Source organism: Varroa destructor, unplaced genomic scaffold, assembly GCF_002443255.2.
Source record: "Varroa destructor unplaced genomic scaffold, Vdes_3.0 BEIS01000005.1, whole genome shotgun sequence".
NCBI classification, from domain to species: Eukaryota; Metazoa; Arthropoda; class Arachnida; order Mesostigmata; family Varroidae; genus Varroa; species Varroa destructor.
In genome coordinates this window covers 1266377-1285863 of record NW_019211458.1, presented here as the reverse complement: position 1 = coordinate 1285863, position 19487 = coordinate 1266377, and the positions used below count along the sequence as shown (strand labels likewise).

At 40.4% G+C, this 19487-nt stretch overlaps 1 protein-coding gene and 1 long non-coding RNA gene across 10 annotated transcripts in view; both read left to right on the top strand.

Moving 5' to 3' along the window:
* LOC111251007 (calsenilin-like) overlaps positions 1–19487 on the top strand; it is a 108656-nt gene that overhangs the window by 34159 nt on the left and 55010 nt on the right. The window contains exon 1 of one of the 9 annotated variants that reach the window (XM_086989497.1): positions 17855–18557. The exons of the other annotated variants lie outside the window; for them this stretch is intronic. Coding sequence (XP_086845623.1) covers positions 18467–18557 — 91 coding nt within the window. The 5' untranslated portion in view covers positions 17855–18466. Of the gene's footprint in view, positions 1–17854; positions 18558–19487 lie in introns of those variants that run through there. 9 annotated transcript variants of the gene reach the window in all.
* On the top strand, positions 3832–9540 carry LOC111251009 (uncharacterized). The gene is made up of 3 exons (XR_002673600.2): positions 3832–3962; positions 8308–8474; positions 9419–9540. It is a non-coding gene; the product is annotated as an uncharacterized LOC111251009 (long non-coding RNA).

The following is a 19487-nucleotide window of genomic DNA, read 5'->3' as shown; positions in this document are numbered from 1 at the left end:
TAATTCATAAGTGACCTGTTTCAAAATGTACATGTGTGCCACACGCGCTGGATCCTAGAACATTTGCAAACAAAGCGTTGATTTTATACGTATGTATATGTTTAGCTATAATATATATACTACTAAGTTCCTCCCAATATGGCTCAAACCATCCACGTGAATTTGTGAGTTCTCTGGTTAATTTTATGACTGAATTTTGTTAGAAACCCAATAGTGCAATAATGCATTGTAATATTTGTATGAGAACATGTCAAATAGATCGAGTAACAAGGGTATGGATAAGTTAAAACTTCAGATTGGCGTGCTTGGTGGTTAAGTTAATAAGGAGGAGTAAATGTTTTCGAGTTATTATTGAAAGGTTTGACGTCGAAATCGCTTACTTCTTCAGGCAGTAAGTTATATGTGTGTGGTAACGGATGACAAAATGCAATTGAGGATCCAATTAGAACGTCGTACATGAAAAGATTGCGGAAATATTCTCACAGGAAACTTAGAAGCCGCAGTAAGACCAAAGTGACCCGCCTACAACAACGAGGTAGCAGATTGGCTGAATCAAAGATTAAACTACTCTGATCAAATTGAAGTAACAGGAGGCATCATTAGTACAACAGGGGTTTCGGCTGGATAAGAATCAATACGAACCAGGCTCATTCGCACTAGAATAAGCTGGTAAAATATCTGGACCAACGCAACCGAAAAATTACATGACAATTAAACGACTCTAATATGCTAACGATAAAGCACAAGCACATCTATTCTTCCATGTTAATGTGGTGTATACAGATCTTATATATCGTTAGCTATTAAGGTCAAATACTGCCAGTGATACCAGTTTAAGCAAACAACCATATTCGTTATTGGAAGGTTATAACAGAAAAATACGAGATAGATGTGAAATTTTTGCGTTCAGTAGTGTTACACAGCGCGCCGCCGTAAGGCGTAAGATGAAGTTATCGCTAGATATTATAACTGTAGAATATAGCGTTAACTGAATCCGTTTGCCAAAACAGTTCGCCAACGGGAACCAGCAAACGCGAATAGGTAGGGTGAGAAGGGAACAAAACGCAGTCTTCGTGGTAGCTTAGTGGGTAACGTACTTGCCCTATTGATTTTCGGGCCGCGTTGTGCTCTCGGTTCGAACCCGCGCATAGACACACTTCATTTCGTGCTGGGGACTATCTAGCCGTTCGTCTAATGCAACGTCTAACGGCAGTATCAGACGGAAAACTCGAAACCTGGCAGAAGTATTTTCAGCCATCCAGGGCCAGAATCTGTCTGCCTTCTAAGTATCTGTTGGGGCGATCGCTTGAGGAGATATGATCATCGCTAGATCGACCCGAACAGAACTATATACGAAGCAAACCAAACAAAACAAACAAAAACAAACGAAGGCAAATAAGCCATCACACCTTGTTCTCACTGGGATGCTAACATTTTTTCTACTCGATTTTGCGTTCTCGAACGGGCCGGGGGCAAAATTTTGGCAGCGACTCGGTCCTAGCTTGGCATTTTCACTGTACACAGTAGTATGTATGCTAATGGTGACAAAATATGATCATGCATAGGTCAGACGTTATTAGAAGTTGATGAAGCTTCGCGTATCAATATAGGACGTAAACAAACGTAAAATTCAGAGCTCACGTACCGAAAATGTGAATGAGATTGCTGCAAACAGATGAAGTGGTAACGCAATTACAAAGGAATAACAAGCAGAACACTGTTGTTATTGGCCCTTCGAACCTTCGCTTGCGTTTTATCGTACAATGTTGGTCGCGCTGGAAGCCAGCTACAGAGCGACGACAATTGACTGTTCCTATATCGAGATTTCCAATTTGCAACGATGGAACATGTGCTTCTAACGACAGAATTAGTTATATATTACTAGTAAGTAAATAATGTTAGCAGATTAATAATTTAAAGGAGGCCTGAAAAAACTACAGCCCATTCAATGTCGTTTATTCGATGCTGAATAACCCGTCTCGTAGCGCTGTCATTGTGTAGTATTAAACCCATTCTGTCGGGAATAATGATTGCTACTCACACAGATGCTTCTATTTAAGGATTTGTTAACATTTTTTTCGTCCGCTTCCACTTAGCTATATTTCGGTCATTGTTTTGGAAATCTACATTGTCATTTGTGGCTAGTTTATGATAGGGCAGCACTGTCGTATCTTTCGCGGCATGATTTAAACTGGAAACGCGAATCATGGTAATGCGTAAATAAACTCCGGATAATAACGTTTATCTCGTACGTGCGTCAAATATAAATGATGAGGTTATATATACCCAACTACTATAATTCCATTTGTTTAGTATAAGACACTAATAAACGTGTTCTTAGATTGAATATTTATTAGAACGAATATTAACCCACAGCAATGGGTTAACGTAAACATACTAGCAAAGCGTATTGCCAGCTTACTAACCTTAGTGTCGTTTCAACCAAATTGAGTTGTATTACATGCAAGATAATATTTCTATTTAGAGCCTCGAACGTATGAGTGAGTCTCTATATCAGTTTGATTTCTCGCCTTCTGACCGTATTGCCTCGGCTACCTGAGGGGGCTATGTCATTCATCATCGTTATCATCGCTACTGCTCCAGACGACAACCCTGATGAGGATGCGCGGTGGCTTGGCCCGCTGAAGTCGTCCTATTTTGACTCGGCCAATAATAGCATTAGTCACCCTAAAGGGCAGCATAAGCTCACTGTGTCTCTAGTAATTCTGCTGGGAGAATTGGCCAGTATCGGGAACACAGTGGCCTGGTGTAGCCTAGGAGCACCCGCCCGACCGGCCATTCGTTCCCCCACGAGGAGAGAAACTCCACAAGACGTCGTCCAGTATGGGATCAGTGGGCATTACTTTTCACTGAAAACGTGCTGGCCAGAAAACGTACAGGGTCAAGAGACAAGATGCGGGCGGTAAGAAATATCGTCCCGAGAGGGACAATCTAGAGCCGATCGGGAGTGCCCTTACTACAGCTACCCATTAAACAAGAAGGCTGTTTGTATCGAAGATGGCACTAGATAATTTTAAGTGGAAGTAACAGCGTGGGATGTGAAGTCTCTTGTGGCGTGGTACAGAGATGTAATGTTTACTTGTAGAGGGCGCTTCTACACTTCCTAAACTTCATTGTTACCGTGCAAGCATGTAACAATTGTAAACCAGCTAGGCTGATGTAGACTGCGTAGGTATCGTGCACAGGCATACACCCCAAAGACACAGTTTTCATATCCAAGCCTTTTTTTTTAAATAAATTTTTATGCTAAATAAAGAATACATCACTCGATTCGTCTAAAATTTTTATTGAAAACTTAACAAAATTAGATTGAACATTTTATTCGAGATAGTGTGCTAGTCTGCCTCTACTGTCAAAGACAGAATTGTAATATATGACAATAATCCTTTGCAAATTTTGTTTCAAAAATGTATGTATTTAAAAAATGGTTTAACAATCGATTAATTGTTTAAACCGTTTTCGTTTGCTAACCAAGGAAAGTGTAAACCTCATGGCGGTTAACAAAAATTCGATACTGAAACCTAACGAGGCGCATCGACAGTGATCCTGTAGGCGCAATGTTTGGCCTTTATTTATGTGCAGCGATTCGTATCATCCACCCAGGAGTCTCTGGATTTGACCGTTCTTCCTCTAAGGCAGTGCTCTCTCTGTTAGTAGAACAGCGCGCCAGTCGTTCTGCTTTTTTCAAAATGTGGAGAGGTCATTTTGTCGCAAATCTCGTTTTCGCTCAGGCCGTTACCAGAAGCTTAGGGCTTCGGCCTTTCAAATGCTTTTTGTTGCTAACGAAGCATGCCGATATGCTTTCTTTCGCCACATTTGAGTTCTCACCCTTGCAGGATTTACCTACCAACATATGATGGAACTCAGGGTACAAACTGTAAAGTGTGCACATAGGATGTAAGTTCGAGAATTATGTAAAAAGGGACGTACGTAAATTCTAGGTAAGCAATAACAATACAATTTAGCTAGAAAAACTACATTTTGCATCGTATAATTTTAATTACCTCTGTCAAAATTTACACTCCTCGTCGCCCGTTCCCTATCCCGGTGTTCTATGGCGGATTTTGCTTACCCAATAGCTACCTGGTCGGCTTACTCAAAGTGTCGCGTGCAAATTGTTTTATCTAAACTGCATATAATAACAATAATAACAACATAGCACCTACCGATGAACCCTTTCCTATGCTAACGTACGATAAATGCTGAAAGGAGGGCGCATATCGTCTCTTGGCCTCCCCTGCCTACCAGGCAAACCCAAAGATGGACGGGCAGATTTCTTTCTACTTTCCCACCTTATCGTCATTTTGTCTCAGAGTAGCTAGTTAGAATTTGTATGCCAGGAACATTGTTTGCAAGTGAATCAACATGGTAATTGTTCATGGTAATGTCATTGTTTGTGGAATAGCTCACGTACAATGTTTTCGTACAGCAAAAGTAATGGCTAGCGCACATACACACAGAGTCATACGACCAATTTCCGGAATGATATAATAATGATAATCAGGATGATACCAATATCGGCACGTATCGTAAGCGATGACATTATATGTTAAAAAATATTTCAAAGCGCATATTCTCAATGAGAAGGCCACTGTGGCTTCTATAGCGGCAGTATAAACGGTAATGTCACTTTAATATACATTCGTTCAATTAAATCATCACTTCGGACACTTTTATGCTCCTGAATTCCGGGGTGTAAGACGTCAACACATAAAGAAATCCTTAGATCCCTGTAAACAGAAAGGAAACGGCAAAGCTGAGAAAGAATATCATGTGAACTGAGAGTTGTTGTTATTATTATTACTATTAGTCGATTTAATGGGAAAGGTTTCGGTAGCGTCTGCTACTTTGCGATTGTTTACGTCTGTTTATATATGTTAGTTTTCTTTTGTCACCTGTGGCCCGAGAGCCACAGCGGTAGTTGACAAAAATCAGCTCGTTTTAGCTATTTCAAAACCGCACTTCACTCAATATGTGTTCGAAAAGTTATGATCTGAGCACTACTGCTGAAATATGTCTAGCTTGTAAGGCCTAGTTACAACAGTAGTAATAAGCTACGATTCCATATACCACGCGAGATCCTACATCCGCGGCTTGGTTTACAACTTACTCCGCCGGGTGTAGTCATTTTATAATCGCTGGCAGATATTGTTCTATTTGGTAATATTAGTATTGATTGCTCTACCTCAAAAATGCCACTGCGGTCGTGCACGTAGGAAATCAGAATAACTACTTCAGTCAACCGTGGCTTAGCTGACAGCAATAACGGTCTTCTGTCTAATTTTCAACATTCGCTTCTGGAGTCTCTTTTACTACGGAAGTCGTGCAATGCACGAGTTCGGCTCGATAGCCGTACACCCTATAAGCGTATCCGTCAAACTGCTAGTCAAAAATTTCATCTGGTCGGCTTTCAATGAGCACATGTCTAGTTACCTTCTCTGGTCCCGTCTCTTCGTGTTCCTGTTTGGCAATGTTGGAACTTTTCTTGCGGTCGTAATGAATTATTCTCGGTATTTTTCAATGCAATTGATTTCTTTTGGTTTACAAACGTAGCTCAAAGTGACGTCTTTCCCAATACATTCAACAGGTCTGATTAGCTCATGTTGTGCTAAGATTTCCGATAGCTTGAACAGTATATTTCTGCATTCATTCCGTGCCGTATTACGTGGCGGGTGCTATTAAACTATGTTACACTTAAGGCTCGCGCGCAGTTCCGCGTAATCAGGTTATATCTACTGAAGTAACTCATCGATGTTCTACATATAGTTCCTAGGACATATAGACACAGATAAAGAAAACCTTTTCCAATAGTTCTGTTCAAAGAACTTTCTTCACATGGCTTTGATGCAGCCTGTATAAGTGATTTACTCCTGAGCTCAATGGCGGGAAACATTACAATGCTTCGAACAATAGCACCCACCGTCTACAGCGTAGTTCGCATCTACTAACTAACAAATCCAGTATGGCATCTTTCTACTGTTTGGGAATAAACTATATTAATCCAATGGGATAAAGCTCAATCTATTAGTGCCGGCAAGTGACTCGCGTGCAAAACGTTTACCTGGAACAAGGATGGCTCACTCTTCTGGCTTGTATTGCCTTTTCTATGGCTTCCGCAACACTGGCTCCTCGTTAGCTAGCTCGTGTGGCGCCAGACGCAGAGAGCGGTTGGATTTTTAATGCCAAATGTCTCGTTGCCTCGTTTGCTGTCCCTTGACACTAATTAAAATTGATTCTACAGAATAGAGCCGGCCTGATTTGCTCTGAGGTCTTGTCACACAAATATGATGTCGACCATCATCGCGGTGGATAGCTTTGAGGAATAACGCTGTCTCATTATGAGCGGCAAACAGTAATACAATCTCCTGTTGATAGTTTCTGTTGTACGCGCAGGTATACTGTACATTGCTACACTATATCATTCAAGCGTATCAGGCGTATATTGGTTTAATATGGGTTGAACAATAGCTATCTACGTTGTAATCGGAAAAAGAAGGTTAAATCCGCGAATGAACACGACCTCAGGTGTCCTGTCATCCTGACATCTTGGATCTTTACGGGAGCTCACTTTTATTTGAGTCGGAACACCCTGACATATTTTCGAGGCTTTCCGTTGCTCAGAGTACGTATAGCTAACTAAAAAATAGGCAATACCTATAAAGTTTAAAAAAAAAAAGCAGATTTTTAAAACAAAAATGAGTGCAACTTCATCGCTAATCAATTAGGTAAGGTTTGGTTTTATTTAGCCCCGTATAATGACTGTATAGCAGTATTATGGAAAATTTGCTAAGGCCCTTTCACCAACTGAATAATACCCTTTATATACGTTATATGCATGGAGTGCATTTTTTCGCGTAGCAATAGCACATCCTAATAATAAATTCTCTTCTCGCTGTCGTCCAGGCCATAAAGCTTTCCCCTTTTAGGGCCTTTTCTCTGTAATGTTTTGTCGTAAACCTCTGTCGTCTCTAGTTGTATGGCATGTGGGTACATGGTTGTGCCTTTAAAAGGAGCAGTCAATTAAACAATGAACCACTGAATGAATGACATGAATGAGTAAGTTAGCTAAGTTATTATTTAGCGAAACAAGTGGACGTAGCCTAGAGAAGCTGCAGGCTACTAGAATGGCTGGGGACGAGGCAATTAGAGACGAGCTCTGGCTTAGCTTGCATCGAAGTCAGTAAACGCCATTGGCGCCATGACAACCCGACGATTTACTCTGCCGCTACTTTATAAACACAAGTACTTATGCCGATTTGGGTGCACATTTGAATACATTAGAGATAACCAAGAAAGGGGCCGGAAGAGAGCTACGAGTAGTATGTAGCACTTACATAATAGCCAATAATGTTGCATGTCAGTTTTACTCTTTCCATTGCTGTTGCGTCTGCTGCCAGCGGCGCTGCGCAGCCGTAATTACGAGATTTTCCTGTTTAATCGTCCACGTTCTGCACTGCCCCCTTATCCCGTCCCGTTCTGCCTCTGCCGTGAGTCATTCCTCTGCGCTAAAGGAAAAGTTTGCTATTGAACAATGGAACCGTGTTCTATTGCCAGTTAACCTTTGTACAGCAAAAAAATGACTGAACGAGCAGCTAAATAGGGTCCGCGAGACGAAACGTTTAAAGTGTGGAGTTGATCATGCAGAGATATTCTACTGTCCATATCTCCTCATTTAACTGAACGAATTGCGGTTCTACTAGAACTTCTAACTGCGGTATGTTCCCACGTAGAGGGATCGTGCACACCGACTTACGTGTAACTTACAATTGCATATATGCATATATCTTTTACCTTCGATTTCACTTCTTTTAGATTTTTATATTACAAGTACGCAAAATAGAAGTGAACTTGAAATAATGGATTTTCGAAGTATCACCATGCTCTTTTGAATGTCTTTTTTTTTTTTTTTTTAATATCTTTAATGAATAATCAGGTTCTACAGATGTGGATCGATAAATATTATAATATCTATCATAAGAAACAAGGAAAAAGCTATCGACATTACACAAACGCAAGTTGGAGCCGGAACGTATTCAGCACAATTGGTTTATCTGTTAGGCCTTCACTGTGTCAGAACGTAGAGGAAATTTTGTCTTAATTACGTACCGGCGCGTATATTAGCCTACCTTGCCAGTAATGCAAGAGAAGTTGTCAAGATGCGGCAGGATATACAAGTTCCCTTCTTCCGATTTTGCCCATTATATGTGTGCGATGCACCGCAATATAATTCAACTTATGTTACTGGATATGTTCTCCTAAGCTAAACGACCTTTTTTTTTTTACTAGGTCCGTACATTTGTACAGAGCAGGCCAGTCGGGGTTATCCCGTTATAAGTAAGATCGGTCAAGTGACTCAACAACACAGGACACACCAAGTGCATTTGCTGGACAGGGACGATCATGTTGTCGTAAGCAACTTCAAAGGACGCCAGAAAGCTAAAAAGAAACTGAATGTATCTATCGTGTATCGTTATTACCGTCATTACGTTAAGTATTTTAAATATAAGCTAAGCTTCTTTGGCTTTCTTCGTGGCAATTACTTGCTTCATCGCTTCTGCATATATTTGGCTCTATCTCTGAACTTGCGGCACGGATCTTCCCCTAAGCTTGTCGACAATGGCCCGCTTGCAGTCGTTTTTTGATAGCATCATTTTTAAGTATTTGAGCCAAAGCAGCAGTGAAGACAGCAAATTGATTGACTGATTCAGTGTGAAGAAAAACATCACAATGCAATATTACCTGTGTCGGCAAAGACGATATATGTCGATGGTCACTCTTCAATTGATCACATGTTATCGCATGTAGCAAATCTTTTAATTTTAGCACGGCAAAGTTGATAGACTTTAATTAAACAGATTAATTTAACTAGTATCGCCATTATCTAATTGATAATAGAAGTGAGTAATGTGTTAAGCTCCTCGTAGTTTTAAGGTAGATCTCGAAGTTGATGAAGTTGTTGTTATAATCGTCATCGCCGCTATTTAAGAATTAAACCCGGCGCAACAATGTGACTCGACAGCTTTTGTTGCTTTACCATCTACATGTACAAGGTACATCTGGTCCTTACCTCTTGTAGGATAGAATATTCACACACGGCTATCGATTGCAATAAGAAACGGTCGTTACGGCCTTTTCATGGTGATTTTTTACGTGCAGTGCCTGTGAGCAGGCACATTCAACATTCGTCCAGACAAGAGCCGTTGAAACTGAAAATAAGCACTATTTTCTAGCACCTGCTGCTGCGCAAAAATGATCACGAACACTGGCAGTTGAACAACGTAAACGCTTGATAATTTTCCCATAGACGAGGGCAACGTGCCGTGGACAGCTGATGAATCTCGTTGAATGGGTCACGAAGAAAACGATGATTGTGAGTTTATCTGAATTCATATTTCAGCGTTGCCAAATGGTTACGACTTTTTTTGTGGTTCCGTTGGAGAAAGCCCAGATAAGTCTAGCCAGATCAAGCCCGGTCAGACCTTCTACAGCTGGCAAGTCATTGTTGTTAGACCGAAGAGGTAATTGTACTTCTATAGATCCTATGCGAGTCTTTATAACTGGTCTTATTGCAGTTACAGTCCGCAGCAATTAGCAGAAGAAGGGGCGGTAGAATATATAGTATTACATTAAAGTATCGCTATTCCTTCTAGCAAGTTAGTGATATCGATGCAGAATCTCATCTCAGCTTATGTATGTGCATAGGGCAATGAAAGATGGTCAGTTGACAATTAAGACTAGCCCAGTTAACCGACATAAACGTACTAGTAACTTATTTTGGCTAATGACAGACATTTGATTGAACTCGTGTATTTCAATTTAACATATGATATATTAATTTTTTTTACTTAATTTAATTTTTTCATTTGGGAGCATAAAGTATACATCCCAATACCTACTTTCGTCCGTCTTAGAGCTCAGGGGTCTCAGCTTTTACAAGAAAAATGTCTGTAGTCACTCAAGAAGTAATGAAGCAAACAAAGCAGCAAAATGCTCGAATTTTACCAACGACCCGTCTATGAATAGTTTTTTTTTACAGGACACGTGCTTCTGTCCAATGTTGCACTTCCCAATCGTATACGGCCACCTCACTATGGCAGGACCCGATAAATATGCTCGTATTTCCCTTATGGTGATTGCGGAAGCAGTTTAATTGGGAGATTATGTTTCGTTACATTAGAGAAAAGTGACGTAGCTTAGGCATTTTTCATGAGAAACCGATTTATTTTGTTTAACAAGCGAACAGTACATCTTTAGCAAGCATGTTCTACGCATCTTTCGTGAACTGCTAAGGAGAATTATTCTCGTGAAGTCTTTATCGTATTTATACCGTTCGCGGTGTTAGCGAGACTCGAAATAGGGGAAATATACATTTATAGGAGATGAGAATAGGAGGAAGTTATATGACGCCCAAGGTGAGGGGACCTATTACAGTCTCGCATAATGAAACGACGAAGCCTTTCATATATCCTAAACAAGGCCACTGTTGGCATTGCTTACCACGCGGTGCGGGGGCTTAAATCGCGTCGCAACGGAAACGTGGGCTACGCAGTAGGAAGAAAGACAGGAAGAGGATATCATGTTTTATTTACGATAGTCCGACACCCTCGTGTCTCTGTGTGATCAAAAACCCATTCCCGATAGCTGAATGTTTTGCTCCAAGAGTCAATATCCGCAAAAAGGCAGCTTATATTCGTTAAATAACTATCGGCCCTTGCCGATAGTCGAGGCTGACTGGAAGATAAGGCTGAACCTTATCTCATTTGACTATAGGATGCATCATACAAAGTTAATTGTTGATTTATACAAGAAATTTTGTTTACGAAAAATAATTACAATTGAAATCAAATAAATACACAAATTGTTAGGCGTTTGCTGAAACTGCTGCTAAGGCGTCTACAAGTATGGGGAGCATACACAAGTAAAAGTCTGTGACTGAGTAAAGCCAGGCGTTCTACGATTTTGCATTATCGGTTGGTTTTCCTTACGCTTTTGTACGAAATTGTTTCTTCGAGTTTAGATTTTTGTCGGCAACTATTTTCTATTACTGTCAGATTTAACAGTTGAATTGGCTATTATTATTGGGAATTATTATTATTATCATTATTTGTGTCACAATCGATTGTTCGTAAATAAACGAGTTTCTGTTGTCTAGGCGATTTTATCTAAAAGATGTTTATATTTTCGATTGTCCTAGTTAGACTCAGGCCAATAAGTTGTGCGCTACCTAGAACAATTGGCGAGAATAAAGTTTCCTACAGTAGAGTGTCCTCACCATTGGACATGTCACTAAAGACGAAAACAAGCCTTTTGGTGATTGTGTTGATGGGGCAAAATTGTACCTTACTCCACGACAAACAAAAAAAGCAACATCAACATTAATAAGTGTCAGGACAAATGTACGTCAAGTTATGAAACAATAGGATAGGACAAGCTAGGTAACTGTGCACCTGCTTTACTTCGTATGATTCCTCCCTCGTACAACTTGCACCTGAAGCATATTATCTGAATATTGAAAAAGGGACGGATAACTGCCTGTCACCTAAATAGAAACTGTTTTTACGATATTAGACCCCAAGTAGTGTTATTACGCAAAAATTTATTCAGAGAAAAACAACAAGAAACGTTCCAACGATGAAAACATGCTTGTACTTGAGTATATTCTTTTTTCTGATGCTTCACTTATATTGTGCGCGATTAATGTTTTTTTCCGGCCGATGTCCCAAATACATTCGGTGCTTCAAGTCAGCCGATCCGATCTACTATAGAACGTTGGATAAGACTCTTTTGTTGATATCTGATCTATGTACGAGGATTGAGTCAGACGACATTTTATAGATGTACGCGGACCGAGGACAAACCCAACTCTCGCACGGACGAGCGCCGCCCAGCGAGGACCGACTTATCCCATAGTCATACCACACTAGTCAGTCCTGCATAATTTTGGCTTAAATGGATGCCAAATTGTACGTGATATTTTTTCTCTCAATGGCACGCATGCAGTGACTTGTACATATTGTTTCACTCAAGTAGAACGTTTCATTTTTGGATATGGCTGTAAAACTGGATCATCTTATCAGCTAAAAGTTAAAAATCTACAAACGTGCAAAATTTGAATAAGAGAAATTACAAGTACCTGATATATATACACATATTGCGATTATCCTTATTTTCCAAAAGCTACCGACTGTTACATCGACTACTAACACACCCGTTCAATAAAGACTTCCAGATTGTTTTATCCAATGTAACATCTGTGATAAAACCCATGTTTTCGTACTTCGATATTGTGAAATAGCAACGGTGCGACACCAAATCCTATTCAGAAGAAGGACTATATGCCCTATGAACATTCTGTTATGAGAGGCAATTAAATGTCCGAGATCGAGCTGGTGAGTGTTTTTTTTTCTTCTTTTTTTTTTTTTATGGTAGTAGTTATTTATAATCGCTCTGGCATGGATACAATGGCTTTAGAAGGACGAGAGCTCGTGTCAAGGTCTGCTATTGTTTGAGACTTCTGCTGAAAATAATTCACCAAGATTATAATACCTGATAAAGTTTGATTTTTTTTAGTCACAGGCATACGATGCGACTTCATGAGGGAGAGGTAAACTATGTCGATCTAACATAATAAACAGCATATATAATAATAGAATAATGACCAAAGACTGCTTGTTGATTGAACTAATCCACCAAATGTCTATGGCCGAGTGTTTAAGCTAAAACCTGGAGACAAGCCATAGATATCAGCTACCTCACGAATATTTCACCCTTTATCGCAATCTTCAATATTATTCAAATGTTTCCGAGGCATGATTATTTACGCACCGGAACTGCGCGAGTCAATATGGATATAGCAATGTTCCTAAGACGCCACTGCTTATTATGGGTCATTTCAGTGTTCAGCGAAGGCTACGCGTTGGAAACCATTTTGACTGCAGTTCCGAAGCTAAAAATAACCATGTCATTACACGATAATGGAACAGTAGAAAGTTAGCAATGGCGATGCGAAAGCTACCTGAGCCGTTCATTCAGGCAGCTCGGGCCCTATAGGTTGGCATTTATTATTCTTCGGTTCCATTTTTCCTGGACCGCTATAAAACGGTTAAACATCGACAAAAATAAGGTGCCCGCTTTGTGGGGAGGCCTGTGGTTTTCATGTGGTTCTAGGAACTTCAGTTTGCAACAAGTAATTTACGTTCCTGTGTGGTCTATTGTTGCTTACCATCAGCCATTTTAGAACGTAACGTGGAGAGCACAGCTTCGCTAGCCGGGTCGGCAACCGGCAGTAGAAGACGATATCAGTAGACGGCCACATTGTAATAGATTATCAACCATTTAGATCAAAATTGATGCAATTCGTCTTTTTTTTTTATCATATGTATATTTTGAAATAATATTACTAAACAAAATATGCGCCATTTTGGTCGAAGACTTTTTCTGTTTTGCGAGCAGCATCATAACCTAGTCACTGTAGAACATCTATGGTAAAAATAGTGAGAAGCGATGCTTCCGTTAATGCCGTCTGGAGAATCCTGCAAAGACCGAAATGAATGATAATTTGATGGAATGAGGCCTGAGCTGTATGGCGGGTGCCTTAAAACTTCCCACCTCTCTTATTTTTTGCCGAGTAGCTTGAGAGGTATTCGGCCTGGTATTGTCACAATGAGAAACGATGCCTTTTCTGTTTACTAGTTCCAGTCAATTTTTTTCAGTGGCCTATTGTAATCGTTGGTTACTGATAGGAGGCGTCCGAATCGATTATTTTGCCAACAAGCAGCAGTTCGTAATGCATGATTCCTTTTCCATTACACTAAATAAACACATGGCACCATTTTTTTTTGCGTCAGTCGGAACTTTGGCACAGAATGTGGAGGCAGTTTTTCTTCTGTTTGTACATTATTGTATGTGACTTACTTTTCGTCATTTGCGGCCAACCGTTTTAACAATGTCTGGGTTTCACAGCGTTTCTTTGTAGTGTTGCAAATGAAAACATAGCCTTCTCTTGTGGTTCAAATGTAAAACCGTTTCGTGCTGGATAATGGATTTTTTAAAAACTGCATGACCAGGAACACGTTGATCTTGCACCACTTTTGCTATAATTTTGATAATTGATCGCCCCCTATTAGGAGCATCTTTCCCATCGAAGAATCCAGAACGAAATCGACGGAACTATTTCGGGGCCGTTTTCTCCAACAATGCACCTGAACCATAAATACGAGCCTGAACTCCACTAGTGTCTGTATCGTAAAAAATTACAAATTAAATTAGATTTTTTTCACAAATTTTACTAACTTTCAAGGCGTTCTTTTTTAATGTTGAATAGGGGTATTCCTACAATGTCAGGATATCTGCTGTTATTACATCCCAGCTTTTATACGATTTCAACACCGATCCGACGCGGCTCACATTTCTTGAGTCTTCTACATAGAAAAACAATCGATACTCTTTTGTAATGCCAAAAAACGTGTATTTGAAAAAAAAAAATAGAGATTTCCTATCTATTCAATATTCGGATGCGTATGGTCGTTCTTTTAAGAATATCGGCTGCCATCTCTGTAGTTGTTGATGTCACTGCAGCTGTTTTGATATCGGCTTATATGGTTTGTGCATTATATGCAGCTAGACATTAGATGTTATTGTATAAAAACATTCCTGTATATGCATATACAGTATAAAAAACAATCCTTATTCTGCTTTGAAATTAGCACAAACTACCTTACGACCGCGTGCCACGCCATCGTTATGGGCCCACGTTAAAAGCAAAATTTAATAAGAGTAACATGGCATTTCCTTGAAGAGAAAGCATACACCAATGGAACCCTCCATTATTTCATAAGCGATTATCACTTTTATCAGTTTTTTTTTTTTAAATTAGGAAGGAAAGTTAGAGACACTGTTATAGTTGTGATTGTACCCACATACGGCCAGCGCTTTCCACTTATGACTCATTCTGTGCCCCTTCATCTAAGTCACATGGAGGGAGGCAGACGTCTGGTACTCAACCAGCTTTAACTACGACAGCAATAAATTACTGTCAGTTTTATTTTCAATGCATTGCAAAACGTGCAATTTGGTTTATTCTGGCCTACTCATGTTTACCAAATGTATATATATATTAATGCCAAAGCTCTGTTATTTCCGTCTGCATTGCCTAAACTATATTCCAATCAGCAAAAATGTCTGAACATCTCGTGTGTGTTTCAAACAAATGGCCGTGAAGTGTTCAATACGCTAGGCCAATATGATTAAAGTATCAGTCCAGCAATGGGAGAAAACTTAGGAAAAAGTGTTGCATATCCTCGATAGGTCTACATGGTATAAAGATGACATTCCTGCGCCTGGAAAACTTTCAAAGGAAGGCCTATACAGATATGCATCTGTGACTGCAGAATTCCGCAGGACCTTGTGTTTCGCGTCGTACTTGCTACACGCACTAGTAGCGGGATCCTGGCATGGACCGCGCCCGTTATTTTGTCCTACATCTAGACAGAATTTGTGCCTTATTCACACCGTAACCACAAAAACGTGAACCGCCGAGCAGAAAACTAATATGGTTGTTTCAAACAAGGCGAATGACAATGCGATACGACCGGGAGTGGGTGTTTCTTCGAACACATTCGAGATCAGTACCACTCCACTTGTATTCTACTGGGCTATGCTCTTTCTCAGTTATTTGCTCTCCGGAGTCAATACTGAACTTGCTCCTGCTAGAGCCATCTCGAACAACAACAGAAACAATGCCTATCTTGATCCTGATCTGCTACTGCTTGTAGCTGTAAACCGCTATTGGGATTACTGCCGACTTGCGCCTCTGCAACTGCACTAATTTTTGACCGATAGGTAGAGATCAACATGGTCCGCGGCTCCGCTAGGGCTTCTACAGGCACAAGCGACTACAGTAAAATGCAATTCCAGTCGCAGCTATTACAATTATATGCCACGTATATCGACAGGAAACTAATAGCTGAATACGTGTACTAGTGGAATGGTAGCAGCAGTAGCAGGTGAAATGATAGTCCAATGAATAATGAGGCGTTTCTGTTACTTCCAACAGTATTGACGTCGGGGGAAATGAGGGACCTATGGAGAAGGGGTCGGTTTGCTGGACGGTATAGCACCTACCCTTCAGCTGCCTACGGTAAATGCGTGCCAAATTGGTTCATGATCATTTCGTACACGTTCTGATCCGCCCCCTAAGAGAACTAGTACGATCATCAATCTTTCCTATTGCTAGCGGCCTACCCTACTTCGGCTACCAGAAGCAGTACCGCTAGCAGAAAGACTTGGGATGGAAGAGTGTTTAGGCCATCGAGGAGCTAGATAGCAAAGGACATGAGGAAACTATATGAACTGCACTAATCAGAGATATCCGGGCCAAGAAGCGCAGTTGGCGCTAGATGCTCCCGAGTTGACTATTCGGCTAATGCTAGGAGCGATCCAATTCGTTCCAAGCTTTTATTCATCAACGACATGTGGGCAGCAGTACGCCATTAGCACGTAAACAGTAGCAACAACGACTAGCGATAAATCGTCCACGTCGCCCACACGACAATCAGTAGGCACCGTTCGTATGCTATCACTGCTTTCATTCCGGAAATGAAGACTATATATATATATATATATATATATATACATACATATATATATAATCACGTATCACGTATCACGTGCACTGATTTTACCCAACTTATGCCGTCATTCTAAAGTATGAAACGGCGCCATGCCAGGCTTTTACTTTGTCCTGAGAAGAAAGAGTTTATAGATAAACAAAAAATGAAGTTTATGCAAGCTACATAAAAGACCTATTTTCTTTTTGCTATCTTTTGGCGCGTATTTTATTTTTCAACTACGTAAATAGATGTATATTTTCCACTAATGTTACTTTCGTTGCCCATCATAGAAGTTATGTAGGAATATGCAATATGTGCCTATGGAAACAAAAAGATATGTGGCTTCTAGCAAGCTTAGTTTTTATAGGGTGCAAAATACCACCATGTCGTCGTTCGACAGGCAGTCGTCCTATCAGCTACACAATAAGGCTTTTGCCATGGGAAAATTGAGAAGGAACCCTGATTACCTCGTTACATAACAGCGCTGTCTCAGTAACGGCTTCTTTATGTTTACCCAATCTATCACTCTTTATTATCAACCTTAGCCTAGCTGAGGCTACTGCAAAGAAAGCTACTTACCTGCTTTGGAGAAACAATAAATCGACTTAATAAAAAGCTATCCACACGTTTATTTCTGGACAAATATTGCCAGGTTTACTAAGTAAATATAAATACTGATGACCGTTTGAGATCATAATTATAATCGCCGCCTGTTTATATCAACTGGTGTTATTAGTCACGCCTCTTCTGTTCCGAATGATCTCTAACGACGCCTGGAACTAATCGTCAGAGCTATCTGCTTTATTTCTATAACCTCGTCGTAATCAGATTTTGATCTAATCATCGACACCCGTATAGTTAGTAGAGAGTTACAATGATGTTGGGTGCCAGGTGCAACTAATCCAATACGAACTTCAAAATTCCACTCGTTCACACCCACATCCTATGGCTTTCTATCAACCGATCAGTTGTTTTATCAGATAAGTGAAGGAAAAAGTAACGAATGGAGCGATCCGTTAAGGCATAAGAATTAAATTCATACGTCATAGATCATATTCACCTGACCGTTTGTTCTTCGGGCTAAGTAAATCTCACGTCAGCGACTTATGTCAGCATGGCTGTCACTGCTATCAGCCTGGCCGTCAACAAGCAGGGGAGACCCAGTCGGTGCTCGAGCCTGTCACAAAACTGGCGAGTTCGGCCTCGATCTCTTAGTTTGCAACCTTCATTGTGTTCAAATGTTTTTGCTGGCCTTTTCCTTTCATTCGAATCCGCTAAACAATGACCTAAACGCAAACGTAACAATGGCTCGTACCTAGGAATAAAGGGCGGCCCAACACACGACTGAGTGACTGGTAATTTTCTATAAATCTTCTTTGCTGAAAATGCTTACGTTCTCTCCCAACAAAAAGCTAACGAACCGCAACTAGCACGAAGTATCAACGGCAGTAGACTACTATACGTTCTATGCAGGAGAAGAAGCTCGACGCTGATACTACGAAACATTGTGCGCTACCGGTGTTTAGCTAGTGTTTTTGAGTTGTTAAGTCTACCCATTATGGCCTACTTTATCTCGCAGTCTCTCTTATATACAAGGTGAACGGTGGAAACCTGTCGACGCTAACAAAGTAGTGACAATTATATGGCCGCTTTGGTAAGGGCCGGCCATCTCACTATCACATCAGTTGCTATTATTGTAACACGACGAACTGCTTGTACGATGACCGAGGTGCCAGTGCCAGTGTATTAACTACAAGCCTACAGTCACACTGTCATTGTGTGGGAGGTAAGGAGCTATCCACAACGGTGATCGGGTCACCGATATAACTGAGCATATGGCACTGGCGTCCATGTTGACAGGCTTTTCCCGCGTGTTTCGAATGCCACGTTCAGTTCCACGCAAGAACGAACCGTTCCCTGAATCAGGTGAGTGCCAATAGCGCGCCATCTTATACTGTATAGAGGAATTGAACGTTATTTTTGCCAGTTAGCTTTTGCCAACTGAGTAAAACGTTCGTACGCACCTTTTTATTTATTTTGTTTAATCAATCTTATTATATGTGACATCACGCGCTGAAAAGAAATGAGAACAACGAACATATATGAAAAAGAATTATGTAGTAATTGGGTATTGGCCTTCTGATGGCCTGTTATTTAGATGAATATACGCGCTCGCTATGTTTCTGTGCGTTACTCGTCCCCTTGCCCTACAAATAACGGTCTTATGCCAACGATTACCTAGATTGAATTTCTTCATACATCAACTATTAAAATATGTGTTGGGATTGAACGAACTCTTTTGTATGACAGTATCGTCGGACCGCTTCGTGGTAGCTAAGGCTACCAAGTTGTCAATTCACTTCGGGGGCGCGTACCTTCAATTATCGCTAACTGCTTATTTAAGGGTCTGGTCTCGAGTCTCACGCCTTACATCGCAATCTTTCGCAATAAAAAAATATGGTTTAAAAGCGGAATTCGATTGATTCGAAGATATTGAAAGCGGAAACCCAATTTCCCAAGTTTTCGTGCTACTGGACCGTTTCGGATGTATCAGGTGTTGATCACTATGTCGCGTATTCGTATGACCGTTACTAGTTTTATTGCGATCGTAATCAGTTTCCAATGCAATCAAGCATTGCATTGGAACGAGCTCTTTATTTTTGAGCAGTGTTATACTTTCCAAAAGGGTATGACTTTTCAATATTAAACGAATAAGCTCGAAGGAATCTTACAATAATCATTCAGTGAAGAACATCTTGAAAAGGACATCAATGCTAAAACAGGTGTGCCGTAATAATGATTTTTTGACGATTGAAACCGTAATTATAGTTTTCTGGCTGTTCACCGTTAATCAAT